This window comes from Eurosta solidaginis, chromosome 2 (genome assembly GCF_040869045.1).
Source record: "Eurosta solidaginis isolate ZX-2024a chromosome 2, ASM4086904v1, whole genome shotgun sequence".
Classification (NCBI taxonomy): Eukaryota; Metazoa; Arthropoda; class Insecta; order Diptera; family Tephritidae; genus Eurosta; species Eurosta solidaginis.
The window spans coordinates 193,954,757-193,973,168 of NC_090320.1; the positions used below are offsets into that span (position 1 = coordinate 193,954,757).

Consider the following 18,412-nt stretch of genomic DNA (forward strand, 5'->3'; position numbering starts at 1 on the left):
GGTGGTGGTGTCAGATCCCGCGGAATTTCCATCTCAATTTCTTCGCTCATTTCTATAAAAGCATATTCTGGGATTATAGTTGGATTAAAAGGCCAAATACCCATCGCCTCGAACCCCGATATTCCATTTTTCGACACTGCAGAATTTCCCCAAGCCTCTGAGAGTAAATTTCCGAATTCATATCGTCCAATTTTGCGATGTGGATTATTGCGAATAAATAAATTACACGCAGCGTAATAGTATGACCAAAGAGGATAAATACAATAAGAGCCGTCACTCGTTATTTTGTGGCGAGTATCTCGCTGGAAATTTAAAAAATTGATGCCGAATGTTGTCTGAGAGGGACATTTTTAATTGTCTCGCATTTATCCATGCCGTGTAGGCCCCTTGTGCAACTGTGATTTTTGGAAAGAGAATTAAATAAATTAATTAAATACAGTCGAAAGATAAACACAAATACCCCACGAAAATGTATAGAAGACATTTATAAACATCTCGCACAAAAAAAAAGTAGCGACTACCTCCCAGTATACATCGAGTAAATGCCAAAAAAATAACGAGTGACGGATCTTATTGTATTTATCCTCTTTGGTATGACTTGAACGCTTTGAAAAACGATCTATCCAAAGGCTGAAGGAATTGGGTCGTATGTGGTGGCAAACAAAAAAGTTTTATATCATTTTCCGCGGCGCAATACGGCATCTCGACATTTGTACAATGTGAGGAATGCCCATCAAGTATAAGAAGTATTTTGCCCTCTGGTTTTCTTGGAAGGAAATAGTCTTTAAGCCAAAGAAGGAAGATATCTTTGTTAACGTAAGCTGACTTTTCACCCATGAATATTTTTGAACCAGGTGGCATTCTGTCGATCCATTCTGGTTTCATTCGCTTTCCTTTAAACACACATGTTGGTGGCAAAAAGGTACCCTCAGTATTGCAACAAGCTATAACTGTTATTGTCTCACCCTTCCCTCCCGAAGCGATAGCCGCGATATTTTTCGAACCTCTTTGGGAGACAACAAGTTCTGGTCTATTATTTAACTGGCAACCGGTCTCATCGACGTTAAAAATTTGAAGTGGTTTGCCCATAGGTTCATTTTCAGTCATAATAGTTTCAAGAAGAGCAAAGTATTCGTTTACTTCTTGACGGTTCATGCTGGTCGCTCGAGCTTGCGAAACACCGTCAGATTTTCGAATCGAAAGGTCTTTGTTTCGCTGCAGAAACCGTTGCAACCGTTCGTCGCCGGCTCTCTTGGCTGTCTTGTTAAAGCGGTGCTGAACACCAAGTTTTTCAGCAATGTCATATGCCATTTCGAGAACCATCTTCCGTGTTGGAGCGAACCCATGGCCTTGCATTTTTTTAATGTGTGAAACCATTTTCCGCTCGATTTCGTCTCCCAAACAAATAGGTCCACCCAATGTTTTTTTGGTCCGAGTTCCAGGTTTCATGTACCGCCTTATGGTTGAAGAAGGGATCTTATATTCTTTTGCAGCCACATTGAAAGAGATTTTTTTTTTTATTGCATCAATGGCATCTCTTAACTTTTTATTGGACCACGAAGCCCTGGCAGAGTTAGCTTTTCCTTTGTAAATATTTTCATTTCATTTCTGCTGGCATAAAATATAAAAATCTGATGAGAGTAGATATGTACGTGTATGATCTTTCCAAATATATGAAAGGTACGTAAACCGGGTGATATGGCATATGAAAAATGCATGCCATATCACCCGGAAAAAAATTTCACCATTTCGCCCGCTTCGGTAAAATTAACTATCAACACTGGCAAAAGCTAAACTTGCTGGAATTCTTCACAATTTGCACACGCGGTTTTTCTTTTAAGTTTTGTTTATCTTTTTTATGCAGATGAAATATACGTAGGTTAAAAACTTACCGAATAATTCAGCTTTGAATAAATGATATATCAATTAAGAAAGTCACTTATGCTGTACTTTTTTTTCTTTCAATTTTTTTACCAAAATTTTTCGCGCGCACTAACAGGAGGACGTTGCCCTTTCGCGTTATTTCACAAGACTGAATCGTTTTTCTTTAAATTACGTTACTGAACGAGTTAGAAATTAGATTTCTTGATGGTATGCCATATCACCCGGATAGCCATTCCACCCGGGTTTACCCTATGGCGATATCTCGAAAACGCGTCCACCTATAGAACTAAAGCTCACTCCCTTTTAAAATACTCTTTAATACCTTTCATTTGATACCCGTGTCATACAAACGCATTCCAGGGTTACCCTAAGTTCATTTTCCTACCTGGTGATTTTCCCTTGTTTTGTCTCCAAAGCTCTCAGCTGAGTATGAAATGTCATCTCAAAATGTAAACGTCACTTAGAACTTACATAGAAAATCAAAATTCAACAGACTTCTAAAGCTCTCATTACTGATACTTAGCATAGACTTGACTTGACTTGGCGTAAACTTGGCTACTTAGCCACGATTATACTCCACTTGGCGCATACAACCTGGCATCATAATCAGCGTTGAAATTTATTTTTAAATAAATGTCAAAATGAAATGGAAACAAACAAATGGCATCTCAAAATGTAAACGTCCTTAGAACTTACATAGAAAATCAAAATTCAACAGACTTCTAAGTCAAGTTAAGTTTTGAGTAATCAGTAACATGCAATGTTAATTTAACAGAACTGTAAGTGACAGTTCGCAAGCCAAGTCAAGTCTATGCTAAGTATCAGTAATGGAGCCTTTAACCTACTTTTTTTATGCGGTTAAAATAAAATATGAGAATTTTTTTACATATATACAAAATATGTAAGTACAAAGCAACATACATATATATATATATATATATATATATACGTGTGAATATGGGTGCGTTAACGTGAAAATGTGCATTTTTATTATAACTCTCAGGCGGTTTCTCACAAAGTGTCACTTAAGTGTATGAGTTATGGAAAACGCTTTGGCGCCATAAATATGCAAATATATGATACGTGATATAAACATATATACAAACATACATACATATATAACAGTGAACAAACAATATAAAATATATTAAATGAAAAGTGTGTCAACTTTTAAACCTCAGGAGTATGCCAAAAAAGACCTTAACGCTGTATGACAGAGAAGTGGAAAGTAAATACTTAGAATAGTGAGTCGTTAGGGACATACCAAAGAGGTTATGGCTCTGTTTACTAAAAGTGATGAAAAGAAAAATAGATTACAACGAATTGGTTTCAATTACTTAAGACCTGTTTTAATTTTAACTTTTTTTGCGCTTAGTAGGCTTAATCTAAGATGAATTTTAACGTTTAAAATTTTGCAAAATGTTTTTCTAAATTCACTGTTTTATAAAAAAAATATTCAGCACGCCCAATATATGAAGCAGATATAAACATGTATTCATACATCTGTTTTGTGGTGTTTGTAACAAAAAAAAAAAAAAAAAACAAAATTAGTTCTTAATTTTTCGCTAATCTCCTCAATGAATAATTTATAAACCATTCGAAAGTAGGATTTATATGAAATATGAAAACCTGTCCCTGACCCATCTACTGGGTTGTCATGTTTACAAAGAACAAATTGATGCTCATTGTACATACATATATATGTAAGTTCGTGTCAGAGAAATATTATATTTTCTAGCCCTTATTCTACAATTATTCCAAGTTGCGTTGAAATTTGAGATATAAAAAATTTGGGGTGACGCTTTTACTTATGATACTTTACCCCATTAACTTATTAGAGTTTTACGCCTATCAAAATATCGGCGGCGGCGGCGTAGGCACTATTATGTACCGACGGCGGTGGCGTGGGCGGCGCGCCGGTGTTCTTGTTTAAAAAGCTTTTTTCTATTTAAAAAAATAATATTTGGGAATGGTTTTGTTTGTATGTATTTAAGGGAATCTATTTATTGGCGATTTTGGAAAGATCCGGGGTTTTGCCTCAAAGTCTCGCGGATGGTTCAAAAAATTTCATGAGCAGCTCACTTACTCCAGGGAGGCTTCGAACCTAGCCCCGGTCTAACGGACTGGTACTGTTGAGTCTGCCGAAAAAATTGGAAGTACTTAAAATGGTCACACTTTTGTCTGTATGTCTCGTACAAAGCGTAGTTTCACCGAAGGAAATGTCCTGGTCTAACTTCTAATACTCGTTATCAACACGATTTCTTTACATTATTTGTGACCCCTTGCTGGTCACGCACAAAGGCGACTTACGGTTGCTATTAATGGTCTTTTAATACTCATGGCTCTCATGGCACAGTTTTAAAGATGATAATCAACGCTGGCCTATTGTTAATCGCGCAAAAGGGGGCATCTAGTTTTTTCGGATGTTTTAAGAGCTATAAATCCCTCTCCTCTGGGGTATCTGAGAGATGATGGTGGGGCCTGGTCGATGAGTAGCGAGGAGTCCCTAGCTTTTACTGGACAATCATTTTCCCGATGTCCCAATTGCGCAGGAATCTTCGCCTGCATGGTCGGCGGTCATTGGCCATTTAGAAGTGCCTGTCATTCTAATACGGGCGACTCACTTGGATCTCCCGAGGATTTATCCAAAATTGAGATCTGTATCATTCGGAGCTTTATCGTTGCTACCAAACGATTCTCTAAGTAGCTAGATCTAAGTCACCGTTATTTTTAGTGTATGTGGTATCACAACGGACCTTCGTGTTGTCCAAGTGAGCTATCCTTATCAGGGCAGCTACCACCTAACCTGACCTAACCTAACCTAAGAGCTATAATTCCCGAAGTGCGAACAGTAGCAATCCTGTCCAACACCAGTCGCTACCATGCCTCCTGGCCCTCATACAACATGCCAGCACAGCGCAGAAGCTAAAAGACTGCGACTTTGAACTCATACCTTCGTGAACGTCACTAGAAGCTCTATGTACAGCTCGGAAGACTTTCTAACGAATTTTTTTAGTCGCGCTATACAGCCGAGCACTACCAGAGAAACACCTTGAAACGTTAGGGAGTAACCAAGGAAGGCGCCTTCGAAATCATAAGCAGTCCAAGTGGATATTATTGCGTAACTCATGGGTGAAAATAGTATAATCCTTGGCGCATCTACATAATTTAAACTTACACAGACCGTGGATAAAAGTTTTAAAATGTAGACCAGAATTTGCAGACGTTTGCTTTCGAAACATTGATTTCAACCAAAACGATGTTTTAGAATGAAAATCGACCGATTTTAAGTTGAAAGATGTTAAGGTTATAAGATCAGTTCAATATTTTTGAAATTCGCCGGCGGCGTACGAAAAACGACGAAAATCGGCGGCGTATATCTCTAATACGTATGACCAAAACAAATTTTGTTGAAAATCTAGATTATAGAAATTTCGCGATTTTTTTTATTTTTTATTTTCAGCAATATTTTTAAACTTTGTGGCTTTATTTTTTAACTAGAAGTATCAACAAGTTTGTATTTATATTTCATGGCAAAAGGTTTTGATCATAACTTAGCTATTATCGCTTATATTTGTAGTTACATTGTTGTACCATATCCTACTAACCACTTTGAACACTTTTGCTACGATTTCCGCTTTTTAATTTTGGATTGAGTATACGATTTGCTGAAGTAATCCACAAACAACAGTACGTATTTTTTCATCCAGTCATAGCTTCTGAATTGACCACCTTTTTCAAATCTGACTGTAGTGCTTAAAAGTTTTTAAAATAAATAATAGAAATCCCCAACACCAAATGAATGACATATCTCGTGTGTCAAATAACCAAATTGCAAACCGGCTGCATTTTCAAGGATCAAACAATATAAAATTTGTTTTAAAAATCGTCTCAACATAAGCTTAAAATTTCGGGGCTGTCTCTTTATTTATTTATTTATTTTTTTTTTTTTCATAATTCATTGTTATAGCTCTAGTCTAGTGTACGTGTCGCAGGTGCAAGTCCACTGTGACCGACTAACGGCGAGCAACTAAATATAGTTTTTGCAACACATTTTTTAGCGCTTCGCGACCTTCACGTAATAAATTGAGAACATCAGGAATTAGTTTGCGAAAATATTGATCGTTTTTATTTTTCTACGTTTTTCCTACGACTAATTGTAAACTGTTCCACTGTGCGCAGAAAGGCTTGGCAGCAAGTCTCGCTGTTGACCCCTCGTCCCTAGATCGTCATGCCAGACCTTAAATTTTAATGAAGCTTAGAGAAAGCTTTATAGAGCATTCAATTCACTTCACAAGTTTATCAAAAGCATTTTCTGTCAATAAAATATCTAGAGCTCATCCCACTTGCTGTTAATGAACTACCTAGTCAATAAAGATTTCACATAAACTGATGGTGTCCATGGTGTTACCAGAACTTGTTTGACGACCAAACGGAAAAACTATAATTGGTAAGAGTAATTTTTTTAAAGTAGCTCCGTCCTATTGGAAAACATTCGAAGTTTTCTAGGATCTTGTAGCTATGCCGCCACTAGTAGAGCTGGAGATTTGACCTCGCGAGCACAGGACATGAAAGCAACACCTACTCAGCCGTTTCTTCCTGCAGTACTCACTTGCCACATCTGCTGTTAGCGGCAAGGCCTAAATTGTATGCTTTTGACGTCAGTACCCAGTCAGTATGCCCATCGTGAGCCTTTAATTTTCTCTTTAGAGTTGTAAGCAATTTTGTAAGCTTAAATCGTAGTATTTGCACGTGATATTACTCTTGTCTCGTTCTGGTTTCTCCCAAGGGTATTGGGATGTCTACCGTCGCTTCATATATTACAGAAACCTCTTTTGCAAACTAATTGACCTTTCCGTTACCTCCCATCACCTTATGACCGGGATCACAGTAAAGATGTATGGTCCGGCCCGAGTGAAGTGTCTCCAATGCTTTTTTGTATTGCAGCACACTTATATAAAATACTGTGTGAGATTATTGCCTTTATAGCCGCCTGTTTCCAATGTGTTTATTAGCAACTTTTTGTTTAGCAACCTTTCTTGAAGTTGGTAACGCGATATCTTTGGCCATTAGGTCTGCAGTCGGGATGTGCAGAATCGCATGCAATGCTGCTGTCGGGGTAGTTCGTTATGCTTATCATTTAAAACCTGCATAACCTCCAGAACTCATGTTAAGATTTGGGCTTGACTCCACCGTAAGATTAAAAACAAAATTATGATCACAAATTAAAACAAGTAAAGGTGTCTAAGTTCGGGTGTAACAGAACATTATATACTCGGCGTGAGCTTCAATTGTACATATTATTTCAGATAAATTACTTTCCTACATAACATGTGGCACCGCCCGATTAAAAAAAAATGTCTCCCCATTTCCTCTTACAATAAAACTTGATAAGTGAAATATCATTGATTCAAAACTATTTTTTGCTAAGTTATAGCTTATTATTCTAGTCTATGATCCTTTTGAACTTGTCTTATATCTAAGTGCCGTGGTCTTTCACTGATCCCGTCCATTTCTACTAGAATATTTTATGCTATATATGGCTCCCGAAACATAGTGTTGCGGGGCAATGTGGACCCGGTAAATCGGGCGTGTGCGTGGCAATAAAAAGAAATAAAACAGAATTAGTATATCGAGTTACAATGTTTATTGAAGGATATAAACACTAGCAATAGTTGTTGTGTGGGATAGGAATTAATTATTACAAATACAATCGGAAAGTTAATCAAGATCATAGCAAATTGTGAAACTAATTACATTGTGAATGAGAAAATATGTGGTAGAATTACCTGGGGATAGCTGCTGGTGCTCGAACGTTCAAAAAGAGAAGAAACTGGCAAAATCGCGACAAAGTCCGCGGCACCTGCCGATAGCTAACTTTCGTCGAGTTATTCCCCTTCGAAGTTAGCGCTCGGCAGGTGTTAGCCGTTACCGGTAATAATAAGATAACTAATGCGCACGGTAGGGTGGTCCGAAATATTTACGCTGGGGGCCTAAACACATAGAAAATTGCTTAGTCATAAAAAGGGCTGTGCCACAACCATTTTCAAAAATTTTATAATTTTTTCCAATTTAATGTTATAGTTCATTTTAGAAAGTAAAATTCTATTTATACAAAGCTCTTTTTCGCTGAGATATAATTTATTACTTTCGTCTACGACCCTTTTAAAAATCTTTTATAAAAAGTGGGCGTGGTCTTTAACCGATTTCGTGCATTTTTTCCAGAAATATTTTCTGCTATAGGGAAAATTTGTGTACCCAATTTTATTACGATCCGTTAATTTTTCTTCGAGTTATGGCTCCCGAAACATAGAAAATTGCTTAGTCATAAGAGGGGCGGTGCCAAGCCCATTTTTTAAAATTTGCAGTTTTTCCTATTTATTGTTATAAATCCACTTGGGAAATGAAATACCATTGATATAAAGCTCTTTTTTGCAAAGATATATCTTATTTTATTCGTCCACGACTCTTTTAAAAATCTTTTATATAACAGTGCGCGTGATCCTTAACAGATTTCGTTAATTTTTCTTCAAAGCATTCCTTATAGTAAAGGCAACCTTTCTGCCGTATTTTGTTACGATAGGTTTAACGATTTTTGATTTATGATTAATAATATTTCTAAAATTGATTCTATCACAAGTGGGCAGTGCCACGCCCATTAAAAAATTTTTTTTTTTCAAATTTTTATCAAGACATTCTAGGTGCATTATTTACTAAATAATCAGGTTTTTTATGTTTTCCAAAATGTTATATATATAAAAAGTGGGCGTGATTATCATCCGATTTCGCTCATTTCCGTAACAATCTATTCTGGGTCCAGATAAGCTCGTGTACCAAATTTGGTAAAGATATCTCAATATTTACTTAGGTTAACGGACAGACGGACGGACGGGCGGACATGGCTATACCTGGACAACCAACCGTTATCCAATCAAAGTTAATATACTCTGTGTGCAAAGCACGCTGAGTATAAAAAGGAGAGATATTATAAGAAAGAGGTCCACTGCAAACCAACATCAAATTTCATACTTGAAAAGAATATTTCCAAAAGAAGGTCGTCCCTCGGTTATGGTTTGGCAAGACCTTCGTGTGTTTTTCTGCCATGCAAGGCTTAGCATCAAATCGATATATCAGTCCCACCAAATTGTAGACAAATATAGAAGTTCTAACGTTATAAGCTATTTTTTTTATTTTCCATACTACTGTCTACTGTCGATGTTCGCGATAACAGCTTGACTTATTGCGGATTGATAAAAAACAAAATCCTAAAATTCTAAAAATCATTTTGGAAGCTTAAATTAAACACTAACTTTCTACTTTACAATTACTTATTTTTATTAACACGCTTACTGCATTTACTTTTGTTAGTTTTTAGAGCACCCAGAATTGTTAATTTAGTTTACTTGTTTTATATCGTAAACGTATTTTGTTACTTTATTTACGTATTTGCTTTTATTGTTGTTGATTATCGTTTTGTAAGTAAGTTTTCTCGATTTTTTTAGTTTAATTTTGAATTAATTATAATTTAGTACACACTACGTAAATACATACACTGTACACATTTGGTTCAAAAATAATGTGGTTTTATATAGCTTTTTTCTCAATATTTTTTCGATTCATCAGCCCCTCTAGCGCCTACAATTGTTCCAGAGGATTGTTCATCAGAAAATAATTCTGTTACAGTAGCGTGGCAAGCACCAATTCATTCCTTCGTCGATGGTTATGTTTTGGAGTTGGATGATGGCAGCGGTGGAGAATTTAGGGTAAGTGAGAGTCCATAGACTATTTGCATAGGTTTATATATGTATATCTTAATATTTTAGTCTGTTCAACAAGCCAGTAGAATGCAACTAAAAAAAGTTAGTTTGAATTTTCAAAAATTTACAAAAAATACAATGTTTTATTTTTGAAGCATTTGCGGTAAAAGGAAATATGACTTTTTAAAAAATTGGCACATATTTAGTTAGGTGCAACATCGTTATTGTTGTTCTCATATTTTATTTATGGTTTTTTAACGCGAACTTTCTGAGAACTAAATTTTAAAGACAATTAGAACGTATATTTTTTTTGATATATGTACTTCACTACTCACTTTAAAATTTTCACTAACAATAAGGAATACACTGTACGTACATATGTACCTACTAATATATAACTCTATTTTGTATTTTTTACTCTTCAGGAGGTCTATTGTGGCAAGGAAACAATTTGCACTGTCGACGGGCTCCACTTCAATTCGATGTACAATGCGCGCGTGAAGGCTTTCAATAATGCGGGCGAGGGTGAATATTCTGAGCTTATTGGATTGCAAACAGCGGAAGGTGAGTGCTAGAAAATAGAAGATGAAAACAATTAACTGAAGTGGTGCACAAAGTAAATTGAGCATAAGATAAAACGTAGAAATTATAATCATAATAAAAGTTCCTAAGACAAACGCGATATTTAATTTTCAAAAAGAATATACAGATTCCCTTTGTGAGCACATACATACATATGTACATATGTGTTTTAACACTGCAATAAATGCGATTAGTCTAGAATGAATCCGGTATGAGTCGAAAGGAGTATGCGACCAATGCTAGTTTCGATCTCTTTGTATGAGTTGAACTGTTACCTTTTGTTTGAGCATGTCCTATGAAGAGACTAATTGTACCCATTTATACCCGAAAGGGATCGATAAGACTCAACCCCTTTTTCATGGCAGAAAAACTATCGAATGGTTTGCGAAGCCACCAAATCTATTTGATTTAAGTTTTTCGCCCGTTTTTCAGAAATGAATAAAAAATATTCTCCGAAAATTTAACCCTAACTCAGGCGTTGTCGTTAAGTCCTAGTAATTTAGGTTCGGTATAGGGCTCCGCATTTTTCCTAAATAATTCGATTCAATCACCTGTAATCTTTTTTATTTTACTAATTTCGTTGCCGTTTTTTCAATATTTCTTAAAATGGCCTACATAGACTTCAAAGTGACTAATCCCAACTATGTCCGAAAGGGAATAAAGGGTATCAATTATGCCCAAATTAAGCCTAAAGAGATAGATCGGAAACTAATATCTTTAGAGATTAGCCGCACGGTTTTTTTGCAGGGAATATTTCAGTATTCCAATTAATACTCACAAATTAAAAGTTGAATGAATATTAGAGACTAAAGACGGCCGCACATTCACAGCGAATTAGAACATGCAGAAGACAAAAGGGATTATGAAATCATATTGAGTGCATTGAGTGGCTCAGCTATTATGTTTTATTTAGTGAAGTTTAAAGAAATTCCGAACCGAAGTATTATTGAAACGTATTATTAGAAGTAGCAGCGCTTCCAACTCTTACAAGCCTTGATTTTTTTAACATAGCAATATAGTTTGTACTGTGAACTGAAGGAACCATTGCCAAGTACAATAGCTTTTAGAAATAAGTTAATTCAATTAGGAAAAATTTTATTTCCCTTCGCCATTGGTTTGGCAAACACTCCGAGTGTATTTCTGCCATGAAAGCCTCTCATTGAAAATTCATCTGCTTGCAGGGGCCGTTAGGAGTCGGCGTAAAATACGTACATATGTAGGTCCCGTCCCACCTATTAGTAAGAAAAATTAAAAAGGAGCACGGGGAAAATTAAAGAGAAGAATTCCTAAATCACCTCGTAAGTTATTCGAGTCAAGTATTTTTTTTTTTTTTTTTGTAAATAGTGTTTAAAATTTATTTATCTGTTTTTTATATTCCTATTTTGTTGCGTTGTCTAGCTACTCTGAAGTTTCAAACTCAGTCTTAAAAATCGGTCGCAAGATTCTTCCTCCTAATCCATACTGTTTTTCTAATAACCTCGCTCCTTGTAGCGGAACTTTTTGTGATAGGTATTGCACACGTTTGTCGTCTGAAATACGTTTGAAGTATTTAGCCTACGGTGAAGCTACTTAATGACGATCGCAGCGGATTTTTTTGTACCCCCTTTGTTGCACTGTATATTTAGCCCCTTATGCAATGCATTGTTTTTAGCTTAATGGAAAGTCCCTCAAAAATCGCAAGATTAAATTTAGATCGGTGCTACACCTAGCGAAACTTTTAGCTACACATTTTAAACTACTATTGTCCTCTGAACCATATTTAAAACGTTAAGAGTCCAGCTCTTGGGAAGTTACTTAAAAAACGATCCCAAGATTTCAAATTCTCTAATTATCTCGACCCATTCTGTACTTAGCGGATCGTTTTACTCTTTTTGTAGCGGTGCCCTAAATTATGTGTAAGTTGAGAACGTAAGTTTCCACGTGCTCTGTATGGATTTTCTCTAGTTACATAAAACTCGTCCGCGAAAGTCCCAAAGTTGAAAAGGTTTTTTTAAAAGTCATGGTCGTAGCGACAGTTGGTCGCTAATATTTCATTGTCATGGAGTTTTAAACCTAGCATTGTTATATATTGTGCTAATAAAATAAAGTTATTATAGAAAGTTTATAGTTTTATACTAACACTCAGTTTACCAATAAACATAGTCAAAAGCCTACGTGGTAAGGATTCAATTTTTTTTATTAAAACCAAGGAAATAAATACGACCCGGCAGAAAATATATTCTAAGTTTCAAGACACTGGTGGTAATTAAAAGATTTCTCAATTTTGTATGGAAATTTGCGATTAATCGCGAAAACGTCTTAATATAAAGGGATTAAAACTTAATTTCATTAGATAATGCTGCCAACGGTTATTTGAGATATATTTCTAACTTGGGATTGACCTAAAATGTGACCCTTTGAAGTCTGAGAGACTAGGAGTTACATAATTTCCCCCCTCATGCTTCCCCGCTATTATACATCCATTTTCACATCCCGACTTGGGTGAACTCTCCTTATAAGTTAACAACAAAGCTCATAGAGCACCTTAACCTTTTTCTAGTTTCAGGGAAAGTCGGGGTATAACTTTTTCATTTTCCTAACTTCCCGCTTGGCTGATTTGTTCCACGAAGTACTGCATGTTTGGCTGGTCGGATTGCAATCATATTGCATATGCGCACACCTTTCCTTACAGAGTTATAATAATAACAAACTAACGACTAGATACATTGCTTTCGCTTTAATCCTCACACTGACTTTCTTCTTTGTTACTATTTATTTATTTAAAATTTTTTACAAGTCCTTTTTGCCTGCCTTTTCTAGGTTTGCATTTTCACTCATTTTCCTAGCTTTCTAGCTCTTTACATAAATAATGGCTGATTAAATTTTGCATGTGAAACAGTCATTGACCTTCTAGCCGTGAAGTTTGCATCTAACTAGAATATTATGCAAATAAACTTAGCGCTAGTTACGTAACTTTTTTTTTTGCAAATTAGAGTGCAACTTCTAGCCTACCACGTGCTGTTGAGTTCTCGTTGCTCCTGAAGGTAGGCTTGTGTATGTATTTATGAACATATGTAGGTATCTGTTTCCCCCAACTTAAGTAAAGGTTTTTAGCATTGAGCCAGAAGTTTCTAAGGAGTTGACAACTCACATCTCTTCAGTTTGTAAAATTGTATACTTCATTTTAAACAACACTTTTCGTAAAGAGTGTATAACTATGAAACTTAGCTTCAAAGAGATCAGGATACTGCGCCATCTATCGGTCACCTAACGTATTGTTACGAATATTAGCAAAACTAAGGAGTGCTGCAATTTCCAGGCCGATGCTAAGCAGTGACGTGAATTCACATCAATAATTCAATCATTATGTATCTACATAAACGAATCAATAATTGCGTCTACACATATGTACACATTCCGACGAGCACCATTTACATACAAGGCAGCGAGAGATGAGATGTCACACACAGATGAATTTACTTATACGCTTATGTGTGTGCGGGAGACTGTAAACTACAAACTCACATATGTACATCTGAGAAGCGCTAAAAAGTAGACAATTGTAAACAAGTAGAAACTATATGAGAACTATACACACACGAATATAGTTGGTAAGTTCTGGAAATGGAAGAGCCTAGAAGTATGCAGCGTAAACTATAAAAGCGGGGCAAGCGAGTAAGAAGTAATTCAGTTTGATTTGAGTTGTCAAGCAGTTTGATTAAGACGATATCTAGCGAGCAATAGCAGTGTTATTTTGAATAGTAGAGTTTCATTGAGCTATCAATCAGTGTGGTTATTAAGCAAGCTATTCGTTGCACAGTTTGTTATTGTGAAGTACTTTAATAAAGGCCATTTTGCATTATTACAAATTGAGGTTATTTATTCAACAGTTTAGTGATTCGAACTTAGCAGAGGATTGCAAATAAGAGGATTTGCAAGCAAATTCGTTACAATTGGTGTCAGAAGAGGAATTGTTGAATAAATTCTAGAGGACAACAAGGACATGGCAAAGTTAAGTGAATTGAAGATCCCGCAACTGAAGAAGGAGTTGGAGAGCCGTGGATTGAATACAAGCGGCGTTAAACACGAACTTCAGGCACGGCTACGAGAAGCAATGGAAGCAGAAGGAATTGATGTGGAAGAGCATGTCTTTCATCTTGATGGCGAGGAGACAACAAAAATTGAAGAGAAAAATGAAACACCGCAGACAATGGCGAACACAGACCTGAACATGATATTGGCTGCAATATCGGCACAAATGTCCGAAATGTCATCACAAATATCTACCAACATGTCATCACAATTGGAAGAACAGAAGACACATATTGCAGAAATGTCGTCAGAAATAACATCAAAGATTGAAGCACAAGAAACACGTATAACAGAAATGTCATCACAAATATCCACAAATATGTCATCACAGCTGGAAGAACAAAAGACATATATGGCAACCCAACTGAAAGAGCAAGAGACACGCATAACAGTACAACTAGAAGCACAAGAGGCGTGTATATCATCAAAACTCGAAGCGCGCATGGACGAAAAAATAATGCAGTTTGAAGAAAAATTCGAGGCAGAGGTGGATGCGTTGAGAGGTCGTATACAGAAATTGCAACTTAATCGGCCGGCTACTTCAGCGAGTAATACAAAGGTAAAAACTCCATCTTTTGACGGTTCTGTTCCTTTCCAGGTCTTCAAGCTTCAGTTTGAGAAGACCGCAGCAGTGAACAACTGGAATGCGGAAGATAAAGTTGCTGCATTGTTCGTGGCATTGAAGGGGCCAGCAGCGGAAATCCTACAGACGATTCCCGAAGGAGAGCGGAACAATTATGAAGCATTGATGGCTGCTGTAGAACGACGTTATGGAAGCGAGCATAGAAAACAGATATTCCAAATTGAGTTGCAAAACCGCTACCAAAAAGCAAATGAGACATTGCAGGAGTTTGCTTCAGATGTTGAAAGGCTAGCACATTTAGCAAATACGGACGCATCCGTGGAATATACTGAAAAGGTAAAAATCCAAAGTTTTATAAATGGCATACGGGACGCCGAAACAAAGCGGGCTACATATGCGAATCCAAAACTAACATTTGCTGAATCGGTATCGCATGCTCTGCAGCGTTGCTTCTGTGTAAGCCAGTTTTCAAAGCACGCCGTGTGGAAGTAGAAAGGCCAGAGTGGGTAGACACAATTTTGGAAGCACTGAAGGGATCTAAACAGAAGAATGCCGGAGTTATTAAATGTTTCAAGTGCGGCAACTCAGGTCACATTGCTCGTCATTGCGATCTTGGTCCTAATAGTTCCAACAATGTGGGTAGCCGCAAACGCAAAGCTGGCGAAAATGAGCAAGAGCGTGTCGAATGTAAAGAACGAAAACTTGCCCCGGCTATTGAATGTCCTGTGATATCTGTGTCGCAAATTGGAAGGAAATCAAGCAGTCTTACCGTCAGAGGGAATGTGGATGGTAAAGAACGTGTACTGACGGTAGATACGGGCGCATCTCATTCCTTGATCCGATCTGACTTGGTCAACAGGAGAGTAAAGTCATTACCTGGAGCAAGGTTGCGTACGGTCACAGGCGAGTATAATCAAGTTCAAGGCGAAGTGGTTTGTGAGGTATTAATTGGGAAGGTCATGGTTTTACACAAATTCGTTGTGGCGGAGATTGTTGATGAAGTTATATTGGGAGTGGATTTCTTGGTTGACCATGACATCAAGATCGATATGCAGAGAAGGGTGATGCATTATGAGAACCAAGATGTGCCAATTAACTTCAGTTTGGAAAAAGGGTTCAGCAGTAAGCGAGTGCTGGTGGAGGAGATTCGACAGAGACCACGAAAGTCAAAGGCAAAAGTTGATAGATCGAATGGGCCAAATAAATCAAAATCAAAAGTACCTGCGAGAGAAACACTGGCATTGACAAAACCTAAAAGACGCAGGAAAACGAAGCAACGAATTTCCGAGAAAGAATGCGAGGGTAGTTTCAAGCCGGAGCGCACTACTGTTGTGAAATGTGGGAACGATACCGATTATGTAAAGCAAATCCGTCCAGCGCAAACTCTACGAAGTGGTTCATTGGCCGAGCAACAGAGTGCGAGAGAACGATCCAGAATAATGAGTAGTAAGATGGAACACAGATACGACAGGGAAAATAATTCGTAAGGTTTCCGTAATGGAGATTTGGTACTGTTAAACAACCCTCACCGGCGGAAAGGTGTTCCAGCCCAATTTCGGTGCAGTTGGGAAGGCCCGTACAAAGTTGCGAAGAAGATCAGTGATACCATCTACCGCATACAAACCACTGGGAAACCACGGATTAGAAGGGTGGTACATTTGGAGATGCTAGCGGCGTTTAGATTGGGAGATTTGTCTGATCGGGACGATCAGACTTAGGTGGAGGGCAGTGTTACGAATATTAGCAAAACTAAGGAGTGCTGCAATTTCCAGGCCGATGCTAAGCAGTGACGTGAATTCACATCAATAATTCAATCATTATGTATCTACATAAACGAATCAATAATTGCGTCTACACATATGTACACTTTCCGACGAGCACCATTTACATACAAGGCAGCGAGAGATGAGATGTCACACACAGATGAATTTACTTATACGCTTATGTGTGTGCGGGAGACTGTAAACTACAAACTCACATATGTACATCTGAGAAGCGCTAAAAAGTAGACAATTGTAAACAAGTAGAAACTATATGAGAACTATACACACACGAATATAGTTGGTAAGTTCTGGAAATGGAAGAGCCTAGAAGTATGCAGCGTAAACTATAAAAGCGGGGCAAGCGAGTAAGAAGTAATTCAATTTGATTTGAGTTGTCAAGCAGTTTGATTAAGACGATATCTAGCGAGCAATAGCAGTGTTATTTTGAATAGTAGAGTTTCATTGAGCTATCAATCAGTGTGGTTATTAAGCAAGCTATTCGTTGCACAGTTTGTTATTGTGAAGTACTTTAATAAAGGCCATTTTGCATTATTACAAATTGGAGTTATTTATTCAACAGTTTAGTGATTCGAACTTAGCAGAGGATTGCAAATAAGAGGATTTGCAAGCAAATTCGTTACAGTATATATACATATATGTATATAAACCAATTTGTAAAAAAATTTGCTTATGATTTTTATATAACTTCCTGACAGCGTTGGATATTTTAGAACTATCAAATAAACAAGTAAGGAAGGCTAAGTTCGGGTGTAACCGAATATTACATACTCAGCTGAGAGCTTTGGAGACAAAATAAGGGAAAATAACCATTTAGCAAAATGAACCTAGGGTAAACCTGGAATGTGTTTGTATGACATTGGTTTCAAATGGAAGGTCTTAAAGAGTATTTTAAAAGTGTGCGCCATAGTTCTATAGGTGGACGCAATTTCAGGATATCGCCATAAAAGTGGACAAAGGGTGACTCTAGAATGTGTCTTGTACGATATGGGTATCAAATGAAAGGTGTTAATGATTATTTAAAACGTAGTGGGCCTTAGTTCTATAGGTGGACGCCTTTGCGAGATATCGCAATAAGGGTGGACCAGGGGTGACTCTAGAATGTGTTTGGACGATATGGGTATACAATCAAAGGTGTTAATGAGTATTTTTAAAGGGAATGGGCCTTAGTTCTATAGGTGGACGCCTTTCCGAGATATCGCCATAAAGTTGGAACAGGGGTGACTCTAGAATGCGTTTGTACGATATGGGTACTAAATTAAAGGTATTAATGAGGGTTTTAAAAGGGAGTGGCCCTTAGTTGTATATGTGAAGGCGTTTTCGAGATATCGACCGAAATCGTTTGTCGGGTATCGCCAATTTATTTATATATGTAATACCACGAACAGTATTCCTGCCAAGATTCCAAGGGGGTTTTGGTTTCGCCGTGCAGAACTTTTTCATTTTGTTCTACTTGATATGGTAGGTGTCACACCCATTTTACAACGTTTTTTTCTAAAGTTATATTTTGCGTCAATAAACCAATCCAATTACGATGTTTCATCCCTTTTTTCGTATTTGGTATAGAGTTATGGCATTTTTTTCATTTTTCGTAATTTTCGATATCGAAAAAGTGGTCATAGTCGGATTTCGGCCATTTTTTATACCAATACAAAGAGAGTTAAGATAATTACGTGAACTGAGTTTAGTAAAGATATAACGATTTTTGCTCAAGTTATCGTGTTAACGGGCGGAAGGACAGACGGTCGACTGTG

The 18,412-nt window shown here is 37.1% G+C and overlaps 1 protein-coding gene across 9 annotated transcripts in view; it reads left to right on the forward strand.

Moving 5' to 3' along the window:
• Trim9 (E3 ubiquitin-protein ligase Trim9) overlaps positions 1-18,412 on the forward strand; it is a 646,819-nt gene that overhangs the window by 608,325 nt on the left and 20,082 nt on the right. For all 9 annotated transcript variants that reach the window (XM_067766718.1, XM_067766725.1, XM_067766726.1 and 6 more), the window contains 2 exons: positions 9,508-9,647; positions 10,067-10,205. In XM_067766718.1, the coding sequence (XP_067622819.1) occupies positions 9,508-9,647; positions 10,067-10,205 (279 nt within the window). The remainder of the gene's footprint in view (positions 1-9,507; positions 9,648-10,066; positions 10,206-18,412) is intronic.